Source organism: Spermophilus citellus (genome assembly GCF_964194105.1).
Source record: "Spermophilus citellus genome assembly, chromosome: 17".
NCBI classification, from domain to species: domain Eukaryota; kingdom Metazoa; phylum Chordata; class Mammalia; order Rodentia; family Sciuridae; genus Spermophilus; species Spermophilus citellus.
The window spans coordinates 43172203-43189392 of NC_138199.1; the positions used below are offsets into that span (position 1 = coordinate 43172203).

At 46.2% G+C, this 17190-nt stretch overlaps 1 protein-coding gene across 10 annotated transcripts in view; it reads right to left on the reverse strand.

Moving 5' to 3' along the window:
• MSI2 (musashi RNA binding protein 2) overlaps nucleotides 1-16918 on the reverse strand; it is a 367851-nt gene extending 350933 nt beyond the window's left edge. For 7 of the 10 annotated variants that reach the window (XR_014019236.1, XR_014019237.1, XM_081270297.1 and 4 more), the window contains exons 1-4: nucleotides 16384-16489; nucleotides 15945-16026; nucleotides 15133-15217; nucleotides 11139-11180 (exon numbers count right to left, since the gene is read on the reverse strand). Coding sequence is in view for 8 of the 10 variants with exons in the window: in XM_081270297.1 (XP_081126423.1) it covers nucleotides 11139-11180; nucleotides 15133-15217; nucleotides 15945-16026; nucleotides 16384-16474 (300 nt within the window). In the remaining 2 variants the exon portion in view is untranslated. Of the gene's footprint in view, nucleotides 1-11138; nucleotides 11181-15132; nucleotides 15218-15944; nucleotides 16027-16383; nucleotides 16490-16726 lie in introns of those variants that run through there. The other 3 variants (XM_081270296.1, XM_081270293.1, XM_081270294.1) reach the window with 1 other exon arrangement.
• Nucleotides 16919-17190: the final 272 nt, after the last annotated feature.

A 17190-nucleotide genomic window follows, 5' to 3' on the forward strand; every position in this document is an offset into this window, starting at 1 on the left:
TACTTGAGTTGCAACCCACAAAGCACTTCCCTGACACTTGGGGGTTTTGTCTGCACAGCCCTGAACACACGGTCATTTCCCATTAGCACAATCAGTCCTTCTCTTGGGAGGCCCAGGAGGTCTGCACATCCTCCCTCCACCATCTCTTTGCAGTTTGGGGAAGGGCTCAGGCGGCTCTCCGCGGTCCCTTCCACTCTAATCCACCAGGGTCACGCAGGAGAGGGGCAGCGGGAGAGCTGATGCTGGGAACGCTCAGGCTCTGGGCAAACAGGATGACGTGGCGATAAAGGCGATCACGACAGGCTAAACGTGGCAGCGTGCCAAACCAAGCTGCCCAGGCAGGACTTGTGCTCACAAGAACTTTAATTGAATTCTTTCAGCAAGTGCAGCAGAAAAATTCATAATGAGGTTCCCCACCACCACCCCCACCAGGTAGGTCTGCTCCACAGTTGTGAAGATCCACGAAAAAAAAAAAATTCATTTTTAACAAGGACATGGGACGCGAACGAACGTTAGTTAACCTGAACATCGTGTACTTCAGGGGAAAACAATGATCGGATCCAAGGATTTTTATTTTCAAAGCGATTTGAGTTAAGGCACTCTGCCATAATCAGCTTTACTACCCCTATTAGTACAGGAAAACAAGTTCCGAACCTGGCTCCCTAGTGAAAAATGCAAAATTTGTATAATTAAAATCATACTTGTGAAATTCAAACACACTTTAATTTCCTAAGGGCCCCCTAATCAAGTCAGAAGTTCTCACTAAAACCAATTATCTGCTTTGAAAACAGAAGAGGAAACATATATACATGGAGCAGTCAGTGGAAGTTCGCATCCCCATCCCTTCCCAGGATCCAGCATCCTCATCTGATCCGTCTTCCCCAGGTGGAAGAGACAGGGAACCTACTGGCTGGTGTTGGTAGAGCACTGCGCATGTAAGTTGAGACACTTGTGTGTTTGCCTCTAGCTATGAAAATGACATATTCGGGAGCTGTCCCAGAGGAAACAAAGTGGAGAGCTACAAAAAGGGGCAGTATCAGCAGCACACGCAGTTTCCACCCAGCCAGGCCCAGCTAGCTCTTGTCGTAAGAGCTCCGGGCAGGTTTGCAAACACTCGCCCATTGCAGGGCACAATGCTGAGCCAACCCATGATGGGGAAGGAGACAAAGGTACAGCTGCCTTCCTAACAAAGCCAGGGACTCCCTAGGGCTCGTCCAGGAAGCCAGGGATGCCTGGGTTTCTCATCTCCTTAGCCAGGTAAGTGACTCAGAATGTTGCCGTTTTTCTTGAGTAACTAGAAAAATCTTGCACAAGAACAACATGGAAATACAGAATCCTCTCCAAGACACTAAAATATTTAAGAAGAAGTTGTTGCAAAAATCCATTTATACCACCACTATGAAGTGCTATCCGTCTAGAGCCTTTGGGGGATTTGAAAAAAAAATAAAATAAAAAAAGGATTTTTTTTTTTTTTTTTTGTAAAGCTGTACTCCAACAGGTTTTCCTCTTCTCCTCTCCCTGGAATCCATGTTTTTCACACTCCCCACTGGGTGTTCCCACCGGGGAGGCTGGCCTCCTGTGACCCCCACCCTGACTGCAGCAAAGTGCCTCCAGGGTTAAAAACAGCAAGTGGAAACAGAGGACACCACATGTCACCCGTAGAAGTCTAAGTGGAGGACACTACAGTGCACCCATCGGAGTCGGGCATGAAAACTTTCATTGGGAGACATACGAAACAAAGTGTGTGTGCATGCACAAACACACATGGGCACCCACGCAGGCATGCAGGCGGGAACACGCTGCCGGGAGTGTCATGGGAACTGCGACTGGCTGGTTCTTTGCCTCCCTCCCACCAGAGCGGTCACCTCATTAATGTCACTCAGCATCACATTTTGCTACACTAGGTCTTTCTGCACTCTGTTCCCGTGGGCAGCCCGAGAGCCGGCTTCCATTGTAAACTTCTGTTCTTTGGGAAACTATCAAAAGCTTTGATTGGGGAAAAGAAAAAAAAACCTCTGCCAGGGCCTCCCTTCTCCCTCTCCCCCCTCCTCCAGTGGCTTCTCTTTGGTGCTTTATTCAACATAACTACTCACACAAATCACGCTCTGAAAGTCGTTTACAATATGTCAGCTTAAAAAAGGGGAGAAAAAAAAAAAGAGATTGCAGTGGCCCAGCTATTTGCAATTGCCCAAAGAGAATAATTCATTTCAGTGGAGGATATGGATGAAGTCCTGAATACATTCCTACACCATTTCCTGCCCTTCAAAACAATAAAAATGTAAAAACCCAGAGGAAAGAAGGCCCCCGAGGTGGCAGGAACGAGAATCTCTTGACCCCCAAGGAATTTATTCTCCTGGATCTTCTGAAGCACTCTCCCTAGAACGCAGCATCAAGACCATTTTATTAGATTTTTCTAAACCCTTGAAATTGTCACATAATTGAAACAGAAACAGCAATTTAGAGCTCTGAATGGATTTCTTAAAAAGAAGACCCTGTCCTGGCCCGGCATCCCTCCCCCCTCCCCTTGGCCATTCTTGCCCCTAACCTAAATTTAAGGCCCTTCTACACAAAACCCTATTTATCTTTTAAATCCTCCCCTGCCATAAAAGTTACACATTCCCCTAATGCCTTAGATTTCAGGACATTTGGGAGAAACTCATCCCAGACAACAGGCTAAAAAAAGAATCCATTAGCATTAACTTGCTTGTCACAGCCAGTGACAAATAAATGAATGTGATGCTTTCAGATCAGTCATTGGTGGAACTACCCCCAGGCAGATAAAGACCAGGACTGGGAGAGAGAGAGAGACCTCTCACACAGCAGGGTCTCAGCTCTTGCCTAGCTGCTTCCCAGGACTTTACTCTCACAGGCAGCAAAAACACAGGCATCCATACAGAAAAGGAAATGAAATCCTAATGCCCGTGGAGCATGCCCGAGATAAAGGGTGCATGCTATCTCGCCTGGAGAGCCAGGACCCCATGAGCAGGCCAAGCCACTGACACAGAAAGCTGTGTGCTATTTCATCCATCACGAAAGAAAGGGGCAATGTGCCCATCAACCCACAGGCTGCCAGGTAAGGTCTTCATATGATCTGAGCAGTGCCATCACAGGACAGTCACAGATAACTAATTCTTACACTGCACCAATGTGCGGCCACTCAGAGATGCCGTCTCATTTCACCCCCATCAATTCTACCAGGTAGGTACTACTGATCCCCCAGTTAAGAGATAAAAATGGAGGCACAAAGCCAGTAAGTGATCTGTCCAATATTCTATGGCTGGGTAAAGTGTCACTTCCTATGCTAAACAGGCTCTTAGAAAACTATAACAAATTCTCTTTCTTAGCCTGGGCATTTCACATTGGTCAGGCAAAGTGGGAGAGCTGAAACTCTACCTACGTGTGTTGGATGCAGTGGACCCAACTGTCAGGGATCCAGTTGTCTGGCTGGGATCCAGACAAACTTTGGTGCAAAGGCCAACCCCTTTCTTAGAATGGCCCCAGGAAAGCTGTTTACTGTCTCAGGCCTCAGTTTACCCATCTGTCAAGTGGAGATAATACCAACAACTGGAAAAGGTCATTGTAAAGGTTAAGCTAAAGGAGATTAATACACAGCTGGGGCTGGGGTTGTGGCTCAGTGGTAGAGTACTTGCCCAGCATGTATGAGGCACTGGGTCTGATCCTCAGCACCACATTAAAAAAATAAATGAATGAATAACAAAGGTACTGTATTCATCTACAACTAAAAGAACTTTTTAAAAATACAAAAAAGAATACATAGTTGGTACTCTAGCATACACTTTTAATTCTAGGCTGAGGCAGGAAGATCACAAGTTCAAGGGAAACTCAGGCAACTTATTAGCCAAGACCATGTCTCAGATTTAAAAAAAAATGTTTTAAAGGGCTAGGGTGTAGCTGAGTGGTAAAAGTGTCACTGGGTTAAATCTCCAGTTCTGGGGCAGGGGGAATACAGAGGCTTAATACTATTTTGGATTGAAACTTTTCTTTTTGGGCTGGGGATGTGGCTCAAGCGGTAGCGCGCTCGCCTGGCATGTGTGCGGCCCGGGTTCGATTCTCAGCACCACATACAAAGATGTTGTGTCCACCAATAACTAAAAAAAATAAATATTAAAAAAAAACACTTCTTTGGGATGGGCTATCTTTAAAAAAAAAGAAAAGAAACTTTTCTTTTTAATTATTCAAAGTCTTAGAACTAAAAGCAGCACAGCAGCCAGGCACCCACCCTAAGAATAACTTTCCAAAGAGCTGAAAGCTTGGGCTTCTTAACCTCAAAAGAAAGGGAGAATGGGGGATATTTTGTTATACTGAGGATGGAGAGGGACACCTGCCCCGGAGGGACCAATCATCCTAAGCTGCTGCTCCAACGTGCCACAGTGCCTGGCCCCAAGAACGCACCTCCTCACCTCTCACAGAAAACGAGATCTGATTCCTAAAATGCATGTTCCTCACATCAAGCAGCCACCAGCCACAGGAGACCCCAAGCACACACTACCCAAGCAGTCACGTGTCAGGCTGCTTGGAACAACAGGACATGAGTGTCCCACGAGGAATCTGTGATCTCCCCGTTGAAAAACAGCATCTCAAACTCAAGATCTCCTTTCCTCTAAGAGCTATCCCAAGCTCAGCGTATCCTTTCCTATAGCACAGGGTACCCCGCCCCCCAATCTGTAACAAACATCCCTAGGCCCAACAACTGTGTCTCCTTTGTCATTTTGCTCTCGTCCTGTCTAAATGGAAGTCTAGGACGTACAAAAGTGCAGATGTAAGAGAGCTAAGAATTAGCAAGATAAGCTTGTGTCCAGTGGAGGCAACCATCCATGAGCCTAAATACCATAAAACTCAGAACAATGTGCCTAACACAAACGCTGGTGCTGAGCAGAACCTGGTAAATAATTACTCAACTACCGAAAGTGACAACAGGAAGTATTAAAAGCTAGGTCCCTCCCATTCCCACCATCACGCTGACTGTCTGGGGCAGACATCTGATAGCATGCACTACACTTACCAGTTAGCTCTGAGCTTACTGCTCCACTAGAGGAAAAGCTCCATGAGGGCAGGGGCTTTGTCCTCTGCACCCTACCCCAAAGCCTCACACTGGTCTGGCATTGAGAGCCAGTGCTCAAGGGTATTAGGAAAATGAATGAGTGAGCGAATGCCTAACACCAGCCCTAACAGAGGTGCTTGGTGAGTTTTGCTACCTTATTATTGTTCAAAAAGCCACAACCAAAGAAAAGGTAAAGTGCTGTGGAAATCGAGAGAAAGAAGCATTACAATCATGCACCATGTCATGTTGTGGTCAGGGGTGGCACCATCTACACAACAGTGGTCCTGTTCAATTATGCAGCCTGATGACATCTTGGCCATTTTAGTTTGTGTATGCGCAGGACACTTTATGAGGTTTGCATGACAAAAATCACCTCATGACTCATTTCTCAGCATGTGGCCCCCCCGTCCTTAAGCAAGGATGCAGGGCTGTGCTTCCAAGAGGGAGTGGGGATGGCTTGAGCCAGGCTTTGTCAAAAAGGGATCTGTTGTGCACACCAGCATGAGGAGACAGGGGTCCACAAGGCACCCTGGATTCAAGGCAGTGAGAGGTAAGAGTCCCTCACACAGATCTTGAAGGACCTGAAGCATGAGGCTATGACATTAAGCCTGTGTTCAGTGGGCACCAGGAAAATCGGAGGGCTTCCCGAATCCCTGCACATGGAGTTCACACACAGAGGGAACCATTACCCAAGCTCCTGCTAAATAAGAATCCAACAAGAGCGGAGGAGATGAGGAGCAATATCCCCTGGTGTGTTCCCTGGGCTTTCCAGCAAAGAATGTCCATGTTTAAAAACCCAAAATAGGACCTGAGAATGCACTGCACGCCACTTAAAGGGGCACACAAGACGGTCAGCTGGAGCCTCCGCAGCTACCTTCCTCTCCCGGCTTTCCTGGGAGGAAAAGGAGACTCACCTGTGTGTCAAGAAACATCTGACACAGGGCCCAGGAGCTCTGTCATCTCTGCTGACTGACCTTAGCAAAGCAACGCCAGCACAGGAGGAAAGGCAAATCCTGGGAGAGGACATTTGTAGGACAAGGTGCCCCTCCTCCGCAAGCTGACACCTGCTCCCGACTTGGAAGGCAGGAAGGAGCAGCACGCTCTCCCTACGAGCAAGAAGCTAAGCCACTAATCCCTCCGAGGTCCTCACTGGTGTGGAAAGGGGCCGCAGACACGCCACCACATCCTCGCAGGGACAAGAAAAGCCACCGACAGGTCGGTTAACGGTGGCTGCCAAAATGACGGCTGCAGATCACCCAAAATGGCAAGATGCTAGAGTGACCCGACCCGCCGCAGCACAGCGAGGGAAAGCCAGATGCAAGAAGCTCACCCTTCGCCCCTGAGAAGCTGCCAAGAAACCATTCCCCCGGAACGGGAGGTGTGCGTGAAATCGCCCGCACTGCCACAGCACCCATCTGGATGCGTGCTTCAGAGAGAACCTTCCAGGGCCCTGAAGCCATATCAGAGGACAACACAAGGAACAGGAAAACCTGTTCACTAGCTCAACCCTTCCATACCTTAACCGTGGTGGGGACCTGAAACAACCAACGTAACACGACTAGGTGATAGATGTCTCCCCTGGGAAAAGGGCAGGCTGGACTCACATCATTCATTTAATTATTGAGCACTGACCGTCAACAGCTCCCTGCCACCAGGGAGCTTACGCTCCAACTGAGATTTTTTTTTTCCTGAGGCCATCCCAGTATTGTAATTTTTCTCATTGTTGTTGTTCTATTAAAATAATTCTATAACGAGCCGGACACAGTGGAACAGGCCTGTAATCCCAGCTACTCAGGAGGCTGAGGCGGGAAGATTGCAAATTGAAGGCCAGCCTCAGCAATGTTTAGCAAAACCCTATCTCCATTAATAAATAAATAAATAGTTCTGGGGATGTTGCTCAATGGTAGAACACTGTCTGGGCTCAATCCCTAGTACCACAAAATATAAGGATTCTATAATGATAGTATCTCCAGAAACTGGCCGGGTGCCACTTGGTACATGACTCTCAGCAAAGAATTTTAGATTCGTCTTCTAAACAGTTCCACATGATACATACAAATGTTCCCAATTTTTTTTTAACAGAGATGCAAACTGAGACTTGGAGGGGCTCAAGTGGCTCACCCACAGTGACCCAGCTGCAACAGAAAGCAAGTGGCAACAGGCTGAAGAAATGATCTCTCTCGGGGTCATCAGCTAAGGTTCTGGGCTCTAAAACCTTAAGGAGGCTCAAGATGCGCAAGAACTGAAGCGACACATGGCACCCCGTTAATATGGACGATGTTTATGTTTTTATGTATCAGTTTTTTTTAAAAATTAATTTAAATTTAAAAAAAACAAAACTAGAACTTGAGGGGAATGGCAATTGGGAGGAGTGGGGAATGTGTTTTTATACACAAGGATAATTAGAACAGATGGCGAGTGACACCAGGCTCCACTCTCGCCGATAGATGCTAAGTAGCCTCCTGGTTCTTCCACAGAAGAAAAAGCGGCCACAGACTCCAGTGAAACTCTTCCAGGCAGCCAACAGTTCATCCCAAAGGGGACAAAGGAAGGACATGGCATGATTGATCCCCATCATCCTCATTTCTCCAACAGCTTCAAATTAAGTCATCTTTTGAGAATAGCATGACCATTTTAATTTTTAAAAAGGCGAAGGAGGAGACTCTTACATATTTTACAAAATGAAGTAATCATCCGGAAAAAAAAATAGAAAGATATTGAATGGACCCTCTTCTTCTCCTGATCAAAATGTACTTCACTAATTAACGGTCACCGGTCTCCAAAGAGTTATCCCTGGGCTGGTTAATAAAGCTCATTATACCTCACTTGAGATGTGAACATGGACGTCCCGAAGGGTGATGACTGAATTGCAGGCTTCCAAACCCTTCCTTCCGTCCCTCATTAAAATTCTGGTCAAAACAGATTTTTATTTATGATACATTAAAGAATATTATGACAGTACTAATACAAAATCTGTTCTTCACTGCCACAGATTTCCCTGCGTCTTAAGTTACAGCTTCTTTCCACTAGCCTTGTTTTAACACCTCCATGGAATATTTCTCTGGGGCAGCTAGAAAGCAGACAAATGAGTTTTAACTGAAAGGCAAAGTGACTTATCCTTTACTAGGTCCTCAGCCAGTCCACAAGGAGGGGTCCAGTTCACTGTGCCACTGCGACCTTTAAAGCAGACTCGTAGAAGTTACATTGAAGGGAGATAAACAATCAATGCATAGGCTTTCTTTGAAAGTTCTATAGTCCTGCCAGCCAGGCTGTGGTCCCCCAAAGTAACTTCAGTCTGAAATGCTGGTGGCCAAGCTCAAATTCTGTTACAAAATAACAACAGACAGAAATGGCCCTTTCTATCCATCCTGTTCCAAACCCCAACCACCACACACCTCGACGGTTCTCAGGGTGCCTCACCAAGTGCAGCAAACTCAGAACGGTCTAAAAGGATCCCCTGAGTGGTCGGATGAAGCAAGAATACATGACAGGGGCTGGGGATATAGCTCAGTTAGTAGAGTGCTTGCCTCGCATGCACAAGGCCCTGGGTTCGATCCCCAGCACCATGGGGGGGGGGAGTACATATCAGGGTCACAGAGCAGGGGGAGGAGAATGACCCTAATCCCAAACTGCAGAACTTCACAGTCTGAAGTGTCTGGCTGTGGCTCTGCTCCTAGCACCCAGTTGGCCTCGAAAAGCCTGTCTCCTCCTCCGCGACAGAGCAGGGAGGCCCAGTGGTACCCCCACAGGAAAGCACACGGTAAAAGGTCCAGTTCTGGAGCAAAGTTATGCGGTGAATCTCCTGTACCACTTCTCAAGCCATCAGTGGCTCAGTTTCCTCATCTATACGCTGGAGATAATGCTAAGACCCACCTTATAGCCATGGTGGGGACTACCTGGGTTAATACACAGCAAGTCCTGACAACGGTTCCTGGCACATACATTCACTTAGTATCATCATTATTACCTGACCTCTCATAGTGCTGGGGTGAGGACCTAACAAAAAATAATAGTAAAAATGGCAGGTACTACATATGGTATCACTGTGCACCAGGACTTTTTTAAAGCACATTACCTTTATTTAATCTACAGAAAAATCCTGTGAGAAGGCAAAACTGAGGTTCGGGGAAGTTGAGTGATTTTTCTAAGTTCACACAGCTAAGGAGTGGCACAACTGGCATCTGAAGCCAGGCTGGGGAGCCTGCAAACATTACTACCCTCAGGATGATTAAAATGACAATCACAATGGTAATGATGAGTTGCAAAGCTCTTGCCATGAACCATCGTGATCTTTATTCTTCTCTAAAACCTTCTGAGGAAGCTACTGTCATTACTTCCTTTTTACAGAAGAGGAAACTGAGAAAGAGAAGCCCTTTGTTAGGTGACAAGTGTCATTATTACAAATTCCCCAGAATTCCATGCCCCTCCCAACTGATTTGATATTAATGCACATTGGACCATTCACCTCTCAACAGCACAGAGGGCTGGGAGATGTATGATTCCACAAGTTTGAGAAATAGTGTACCTTGTTTTCAAGTTGAATGTATCACTGAAAAAAACCAAATGACAGAATACATTAAAGTGAAATATTGCCTTCCTAGTTTAAAAAGAAAAAAATGAGGGCGGGGGAGAGGTAGGGATAACAAAGGGGAAGAGAAAACAGGTCAAACCCATGCTTTAACCAAGTCAGGGATTTTTCCAGCTTCCCTCTAGGGTAATCTGATCCAAGTTTCTGAGTGATCAAATGACTAACCTGGAAATTTGAAGATTCACACTTACGGAAGAAACAGCAGTTCTTCCAAACCCAGGAAATACCGCTAAGCCTGGGAAGCCTTCTTAAATGTGAAGGATCACACAGTTTGGAAAGCAACTACACACATTAAGATGATTCCCAAAGGCTGTGCTATGTACAGAAGTAATCTAACCTCATCAGTTCGTTAATTCCTACCGTCTACGTAAGCACTGGGGGGAAGAAAATACCTTAAGAAAATATGTCAGTATATTTACCTAAGGAATTCTGGTTCCATCTTTAAAAAGGAAGAGAAAGAATCACTCACTCGCGTAGCAGGATCCAGACGTGAAATTCTCAAAATATCATCCAAAACAGCCCACTTTTTTCTGTGATAATGTACAAAACTGTTTTCCCCTTTATAGTTAGAAGGTTCCTCTCCAAGAGACTGTGCTTAAAGAAGTAAATTGAATTTGCAAAGAGCCACATAACCCTTTTCCTTTGTGTCTTGCAATCTAGAACCTTCAACTCTTCCCCTTTCACCTGACAGGGTCAAGGCCACAGATATAGAAAAGTATCTCTTCCAAGGTTACACAAGGAAGCAGAAAGCATACCTCAAAAGTGTAAACTGAGCACATACCCCCTAAGCCCTTCCGACCTAACCGTGGACTTCACGCAGCTGTGTCCTCTGGGCCACCTAGCAGGCAGGCTTAGTAAGAACTATGTTAACTACACACTTCTAAAAAAGTGCAGCCCTGTCTCAATCCTTTCAGCAAGTCTTGGAGTATCACTCCTTTGGGGTTACAACATTTTCCGAACTTGTCCGCCCAGGCACAAAATAAGCAACACTGTTGGTTTCAAGTTTGCCCTGATTTATCCAAACAACTTGAAACCACGATATCCCCTGCTTCTGCTCTCAGACTTATGGCTTTAGGGGGTCTAGGAAGTTGTTTCCAAGCTAAATTCATTCTATTCCTCTCCAAAAACTCCAACTCAAGAATACCCTCCAGAGTGAGAGTCACAAAGAAATGTTCCACTTTTTCCCGATAGGATCTCAGCAACGCTTAAAAAATAAACAGAACACTTTCATAAATATTACAACAGACGGAGCCAACTCCTCCAGCTGAGGATCAGACTTGTCCCTCTCCCCAGCTGGATGCTCAGAACCCACCTGGGGACAGCAAACTTAGAGGCGCACTAGCCATGGGGTTATCCCATTGAACCGCTGACACCCTAAAGTACAGTGGACATTGGGTTTCAACACTGCATGGTCAAAGCTCCATGCGAACTTGAAATCCTTACATCCATTGCAAATCCTAAAAGCCTATCATTGGTTCTCCTACTTACCTTGGGTTGCGCTCGACGAGGAAATGCAACTTTGGGGTCAATCTGGGGGGGAAAATGGAAAAGTAGGAGTCAGTGAAATGCTAAGGAAAGGGGAAAAAATAGGATCAATCACCTAATTATTAATCACTCATTTCTCAGGCTTATATCTTGGCATTTATTAACTTCTTGGGCACCTGCAAAGTCCCTTCAATGCTGAGCTCAGCTTTCATCATCCCCCCAAAATTGGCCTTTCTGAAATGCCTCATGGTGCATCTCAGTGTGTGATGCTCTTCATAAACCGGGTGTCATGTACCCTTATTTAGACAAGGGATTCTCTTCCACAGACACTGCCCAGTAAAAGCTACTCACAGCTAATCTGCAATGTGAGTCCAGGAGAAAAGACGGGAGCAAGGTCATCACTGAAAAAAATCATAACCTGAAAATTCAACATAAGCCCTTCTAGCACCAAGTAATCAGATCCAACACAATGCTCTGCTTGAATTTTAGCAAAATAAAGTGACCCAGGATTAATCAAAAAGATCTGTTCTGTAGTTAAACCTCAAAAGAAAGCAGGTGTCCAAAACTGCGGAGCTGGACTTGGTTCTTAAAATAAGTATAATTTAAAAAAGAAAGAGAAAAAATGCACCTGAACTAAATACACCCGGATTTAAAAAAAAAAAAAAAAAAAAAAAAAAAAAAAAAAAAAAACACATATAGGGTAAAAATCTATGAGTGACCTAAGTTCAAATTCAAAAAGAAAAGGTCAGCCTGGCGATGGTGAAAAATAAAATGACTAAAAAAAAAAAGTCACAATCAGTGGTGGTTCCCACCTGTGATCCCACCAACTTGGGAGGCTGAGGAAGGAGGATCACAAGTATGAGGCCAGACTCAGCAACTTAGCAATACCCCTGTCTCAAAATGAAAAATAAGAAGGGCTGGGGATGTGGCTCAGTGGTAAAACATCTCCGGGTTCAATCCACAGCACCGCCAAAAAAAAAAAAAAAATTCAGAATCTAGTCTGAGAATTAGGGTATCCCCACCTCCACCTCCATCTCAATGGAAAAACTTCTCCACTTCAAATCAGAAGCCTGGAGAGCACATGATTCTCAATCAGAGACTAGTTTTTACAACTCAAAACAATTCCCACAGAAGCATTTGAATCCAACAGGCTGAAGTGAGGAGGAAAAAAAGTTACTGGATAGATAAAAAGAAGAAAAAAAAATCATTTTCCATTGTAGATTTTCATCAAAATTCTAAATGTCATAAATCTTTGGATAAAATCCAACTCAGGGCATGAATACGGCTGCAAGTTATTTATTTAAAGGCTTTGGCTTTTGCATTAAATTTTTTCCCTTCTAAAAAGCAAACCTGAATTTGTTTTCAGTTCTGTCATGGAGGAAAAAAATATAATGCTTTGGGAAAAAGAGCAAAGGATGAAAAGCTCACCACTGATAGCTTCTCTGTTCCCTGACTTAACATCCCCTAGGACCCCGGGCAGTAAAGACGCACAAGGATTTATCGCTTTTATTAAGGTAGTTTAAAGACCTAATAAAAGTCTGTTTCGTGTTTTCTACCTTGAAGCATCACCTGAGAAATGAGAGATTACTTTTCAAACGCTAAAAGAGACCCCAAAAATCTCTGATCTAGAAACTACCCTTTCATAAAGATTAACATTACTGCATCTACAGATGTGCCCAGCACTGACTACAGCTCATCTACAAGAGAAATACAACAGGTGTGGATTTTCCATTCTGTTGACCAAACATAGGACAGAAGCATCTGTTCAAAAACACTCTCCGATAGGATTTTATTTTATTTTATTTTTAGCTGACCAGCACACAATTGTAAAAGAAGTCCACCTTGTTTTCGGGACAAAAGGTAAAGGGCACATCAAAGGAGAGGTCAGGAGGTGAGGGGAGACGACACAAGGAAAAATGTGATAAGCTTTAAAAAAAAAAAAAAACTAAAATGACAAAACCAAAAGCCAATTCGGAACTATACTGTGTGTGGTGACATCCGCGCATGGCACTGAGGTCAGCGTGCAAAGTTTACACGCGGAGATCTCTAAAGGAGAGGAGGGTCAAGGCAAGATGGCAAATCCCAACCTTTTGTACATCCCTGTCAACTAGTTTTTAAAGATGAACAACAAAAAAAAAAAAGAAAACTACCAAAAATTAAAACATTAGTTAGTTAGGTACAACTCTACTTACTGCATCTACAGTCCTCTAGGAAACACTAGGGTACTAATTTGGATGCGAATGGCCGTTACCTAAACAAAGCTTTTAAGGTAAGGGTAAACAAGATCCTCGTTTCCATGTCAATAAACCAACCGCCTTCTGCCTCCGGCACTGAACCACTGAACGTTGAAACAAAGTCAAAAGCTAGGTTATACTAAATAATAGCTACCACAACACGTCTACAAACAATTAGGGAGGGAAACTGTAGGCTATGCCCTTGACGCTGAAGGATCCGACCCACCAGCCACCTCAGAAACCAAATTCTAATTCTCCCACCCAGGTGGGGAGAGGGGGGGTAGACCAGAAATTCAAGAATTTGCCTTGAGATGATTTTCCTCATTAAATTTACGAGTTTTTTTTTAAATATCTAGCCAAGAAGTCAAGGAGAAAAAAAAAATCCTCAGACATCCGTTATCACCCTACAAATGATTATTCCTGAAATTAAATTCTCTAAAAGTACAAAATGTCTGAGCCATAAGCTAAAATACTTCCAAGAAAATTAATAAAGCTACTAAGTATGTGAGGTCTTTTCCTGGGGAGAGAGGGCAGCCCCTGACCTCTTTGATCAGAGAAAGAGGGTAAATTTGCAAAATCAATAAGAATGCATATCAAAGGTTGTCAGTTTTTTTTTTCTTTTCTTTTCTTCTCTTCCATTCAGTGTTCCATCTCATTGGCTTTCAATGTTAAAGCCAAAAGAATCTAAAAGATGGCCTTGTTCTGTTTGTTTTACAGAAGAGGAAACTGAGGCCAGAGACAGGGAATAACTTGCCCAAATTCATGATGGACTACTAGAAGGAGAACCCCATCTCTAGCTCCATCCCTGGAGCCCACCATAGAGAAGTGGAGCCCCACGCTGCCCACCACTACATCCCAACATCACCTTGAGGCCTCGGTTTAAGCAGATATTAAAAAAAAAAAAATCGTGGGGAAATTACAGTAGACATACAGGGAAGGGAGGAGAGGCAGGAAGACAACACAGGGGCTTAAGTAAAACACTGTGAACTCCCCAGCCTCCCCTAACATTACATTTATTATTACAGACTGACAATTCTTTCTTCCCTTCCTCTCTGACCTCACCCTAGCAACTTTTCCCCCCTCTCCACTCTGGATTTTAAAAACTTCTAATGCTATAAAAGTACCCACACTCATATGAAAGGAGCCAAGAAAGAAAAGAAAAAAAAAAAATCACTTTGAAACCCAAGGCCTTATCAGGCTTCGGTTTCACACCATCTGGAGTCACCCCACTGGATGCCCAGCTTGGCTCTGCTAGCGACTCCTTTTCTTCTCAAACCGCATTCCAAATCCCAAGTGCACCAAGAGAAACCTGTTGCCTGGACCCAGGATGGGCACCCCCTCCCTCCCCCACCACCCTGGCTTCCCTCAGCCTGGAAGCAGGCTGTGCCTCCAACAAGCCATTCCCACAGCCACAGTTGGTAAGCGGGCAGTGCTGGCTGACAAAGTTCCCTCTGCTCTCTGGTAGTTTCTCTGTATGGTCCCCCTGGCCGGGAGAATAGCCCCTCGGGAGAGTCAAATCCCCTCCTCCCAGACTCCAGAAGCTGCAATGGGACAGGCTCTAAAAGAAAACCCCAAACCCAGCCAACGCAGCAAACTTCTGAGCCAACTCGCTAGCTAGCTCGGTTTAAAAGTACCCATTTCTAGCACAGAAGCAAAAGAAGGCGCTGTCCCTTTAAATAGGGCTGTCAATGCCCAGACCGTTCCTGAAAAGGGGCGAGCAACAACAACCACCACAACAAACAAACAAACAAAAAGCAACCTACCGTCTTGGAATCTAACTCATGGTGGGGCTGACCTAATACTTTATCTACACTTGCTGGGTCTGCGAACGTGACGAAACCGAAGCCTCTGAAAGGAGACAAAGAGGGAGAAAAACAAACAAGAAAATGTGACACCATTGAAAGCAACAAGAAGACCTAATGCAGAAGGGGAGCAAAAGTTGCCCCACACACACACCCATCCCCACGTCCCTCCCCTAAGTCTACTCTCCTGCCTACAGCCCTCCACCTCGCAGGAAGGAAAAAAAAAATATATCAAGGTTAATGGGGGAAGTGGAAGGGGGGGGGCAGGGCGGCTGGAGGTAACTTGGAAGAGGCTGGTGCCTCCACCCTGGGCGCCTCAGGTTCCTCTCCTCCTCCCTTTCTTAAGGCTTTGTTATATCCCGGAGGGGGTCCGGCAACCCAGAGAGATTCACCCACCTTTCCAAGAGGGGACTTCAGAGTTTGGGGAGCTGGGAGTATAAGGAAGGCACACATTGGGAAAAAAAAAAAACTATGTGGAAAGTGAATGAAGCTGAATGTCATTTTAAACAAGAGAAAAAGAAACAACGGGAAATGACTTCAAGCGAAAGAGATGGGCATCTCTGTATTCAGAGTTCAGCCCTAATTAACCATAACCTTTGGGGTTATAGTGGGGTGGGGTGGGGGAGAGTGACGTTCCGGACCAGCCGTGAGCCTGAGCCCCATTCTAAATCCGCTTAGCTACTTCCGAAGACACCTCCAAAAATAAAACTTAAAACTTTGTTCCAAAATAAAGGCAAAAAAAAAAAAAAAAAAAACAGAAGGGAATGGTTTACCTGGAGCGTTTCGTAGTGGGATCTCTCATGACCATACATTCTCTAATTTCTCCAAATTTGCTAAAATAGTCTCTAAGGCTATCTGTAGAGAGAGAAAGAGAGAGATGGGGGGGGGGGGAGAGAGAAGGTGTGGAGAAAAGAAAAAAAAGCAATGCAAATTTTGATCAAGGACAAAAACCAAAAGTAGTTTTCTGTTGTTATTCTGTTTATTTTTTGCATTTTTTTTTTTTGCACACGCGCGGGGGGGGGGAATTCGGCCACAGAGGTCGTGTAGAGGGCTCGGAAAGGATTTGCTATTTTAAAAAAAATAAAATAACCTTGCACAGGAGAAGTGGGGAGCCAATGGCGGGGGGGGGGGGTGCTCCTACACCGGGATAACAAAGAGCAATAAAGAAGCCAAGAAGGGGGGGACCCAGGCGTCCCCCCCTCCCTCCCTTACCTGGTGAGGTCTGCCAGCTCAGTCCACCGATAAACATTTTACTAGAGGGAGAAAACATAACAGAAGTGAGCACCGATGTCAGATCGGCCATTTTGACGTGTAACTTACAAAAGCTAAAAGGAAAGCGGGGGGAGCGATCGAGCGCGAGCCGGGAGGTGGGGTGGGGGAGAAGGTGGCGGCGAAACGCCATCCAAAGGTGTGTAACTTCCACTGGGGGGGGCGCGGAAGGGCGGGAGTGGGGGGGGCGCGGAGATGCCCGGCTCCGCGCACCGCCGTCCCCGCGCCGCGGCAAGGAGAGCGAGCCCGGCGGCGGCGGCGCGGTGGGCAGCGGCTGGAAACTTACCCGGGGTCGTGCTGGGAGTCGTTGGCGCTGCCCGAGGTGCCTTGGCTCCCATTTGCCTCCATATCGGAGCCCCCCCGCCCCCCCACCCCCGAAACACCGAGCCCCACAGCGATCGGAGCGGAGCGGCGGCCGGCTCCGAGCCCCGAGATCTCCGCTCCCTCCTCCCCCGCCTCCTCCCCCCCGCCCGGGCTCCTCCGAATCTCTCTGCGAGCGGCGGAGCCGGGGCAGCGGCGAGAGCCGTCACACGTGGGCTCGGCTTAGCTCAGCCCCGCCGCCTCGCACACCCCCCCGTCCCCGCCCCCCCGGCCCATCCCCACCTCTCCCCCTCCTCCTCCCCACCCCCATCTCCTCCTCCTCCTCCTCCTCCCCCTCCTCCCCGGCGCACGTGGGGCGGAGTTCTAGAACGTCGTGTAACCAATGCGGTGACGTCACGCACCCCGGTGCGGCCCCCGCCTGCCCGCGCG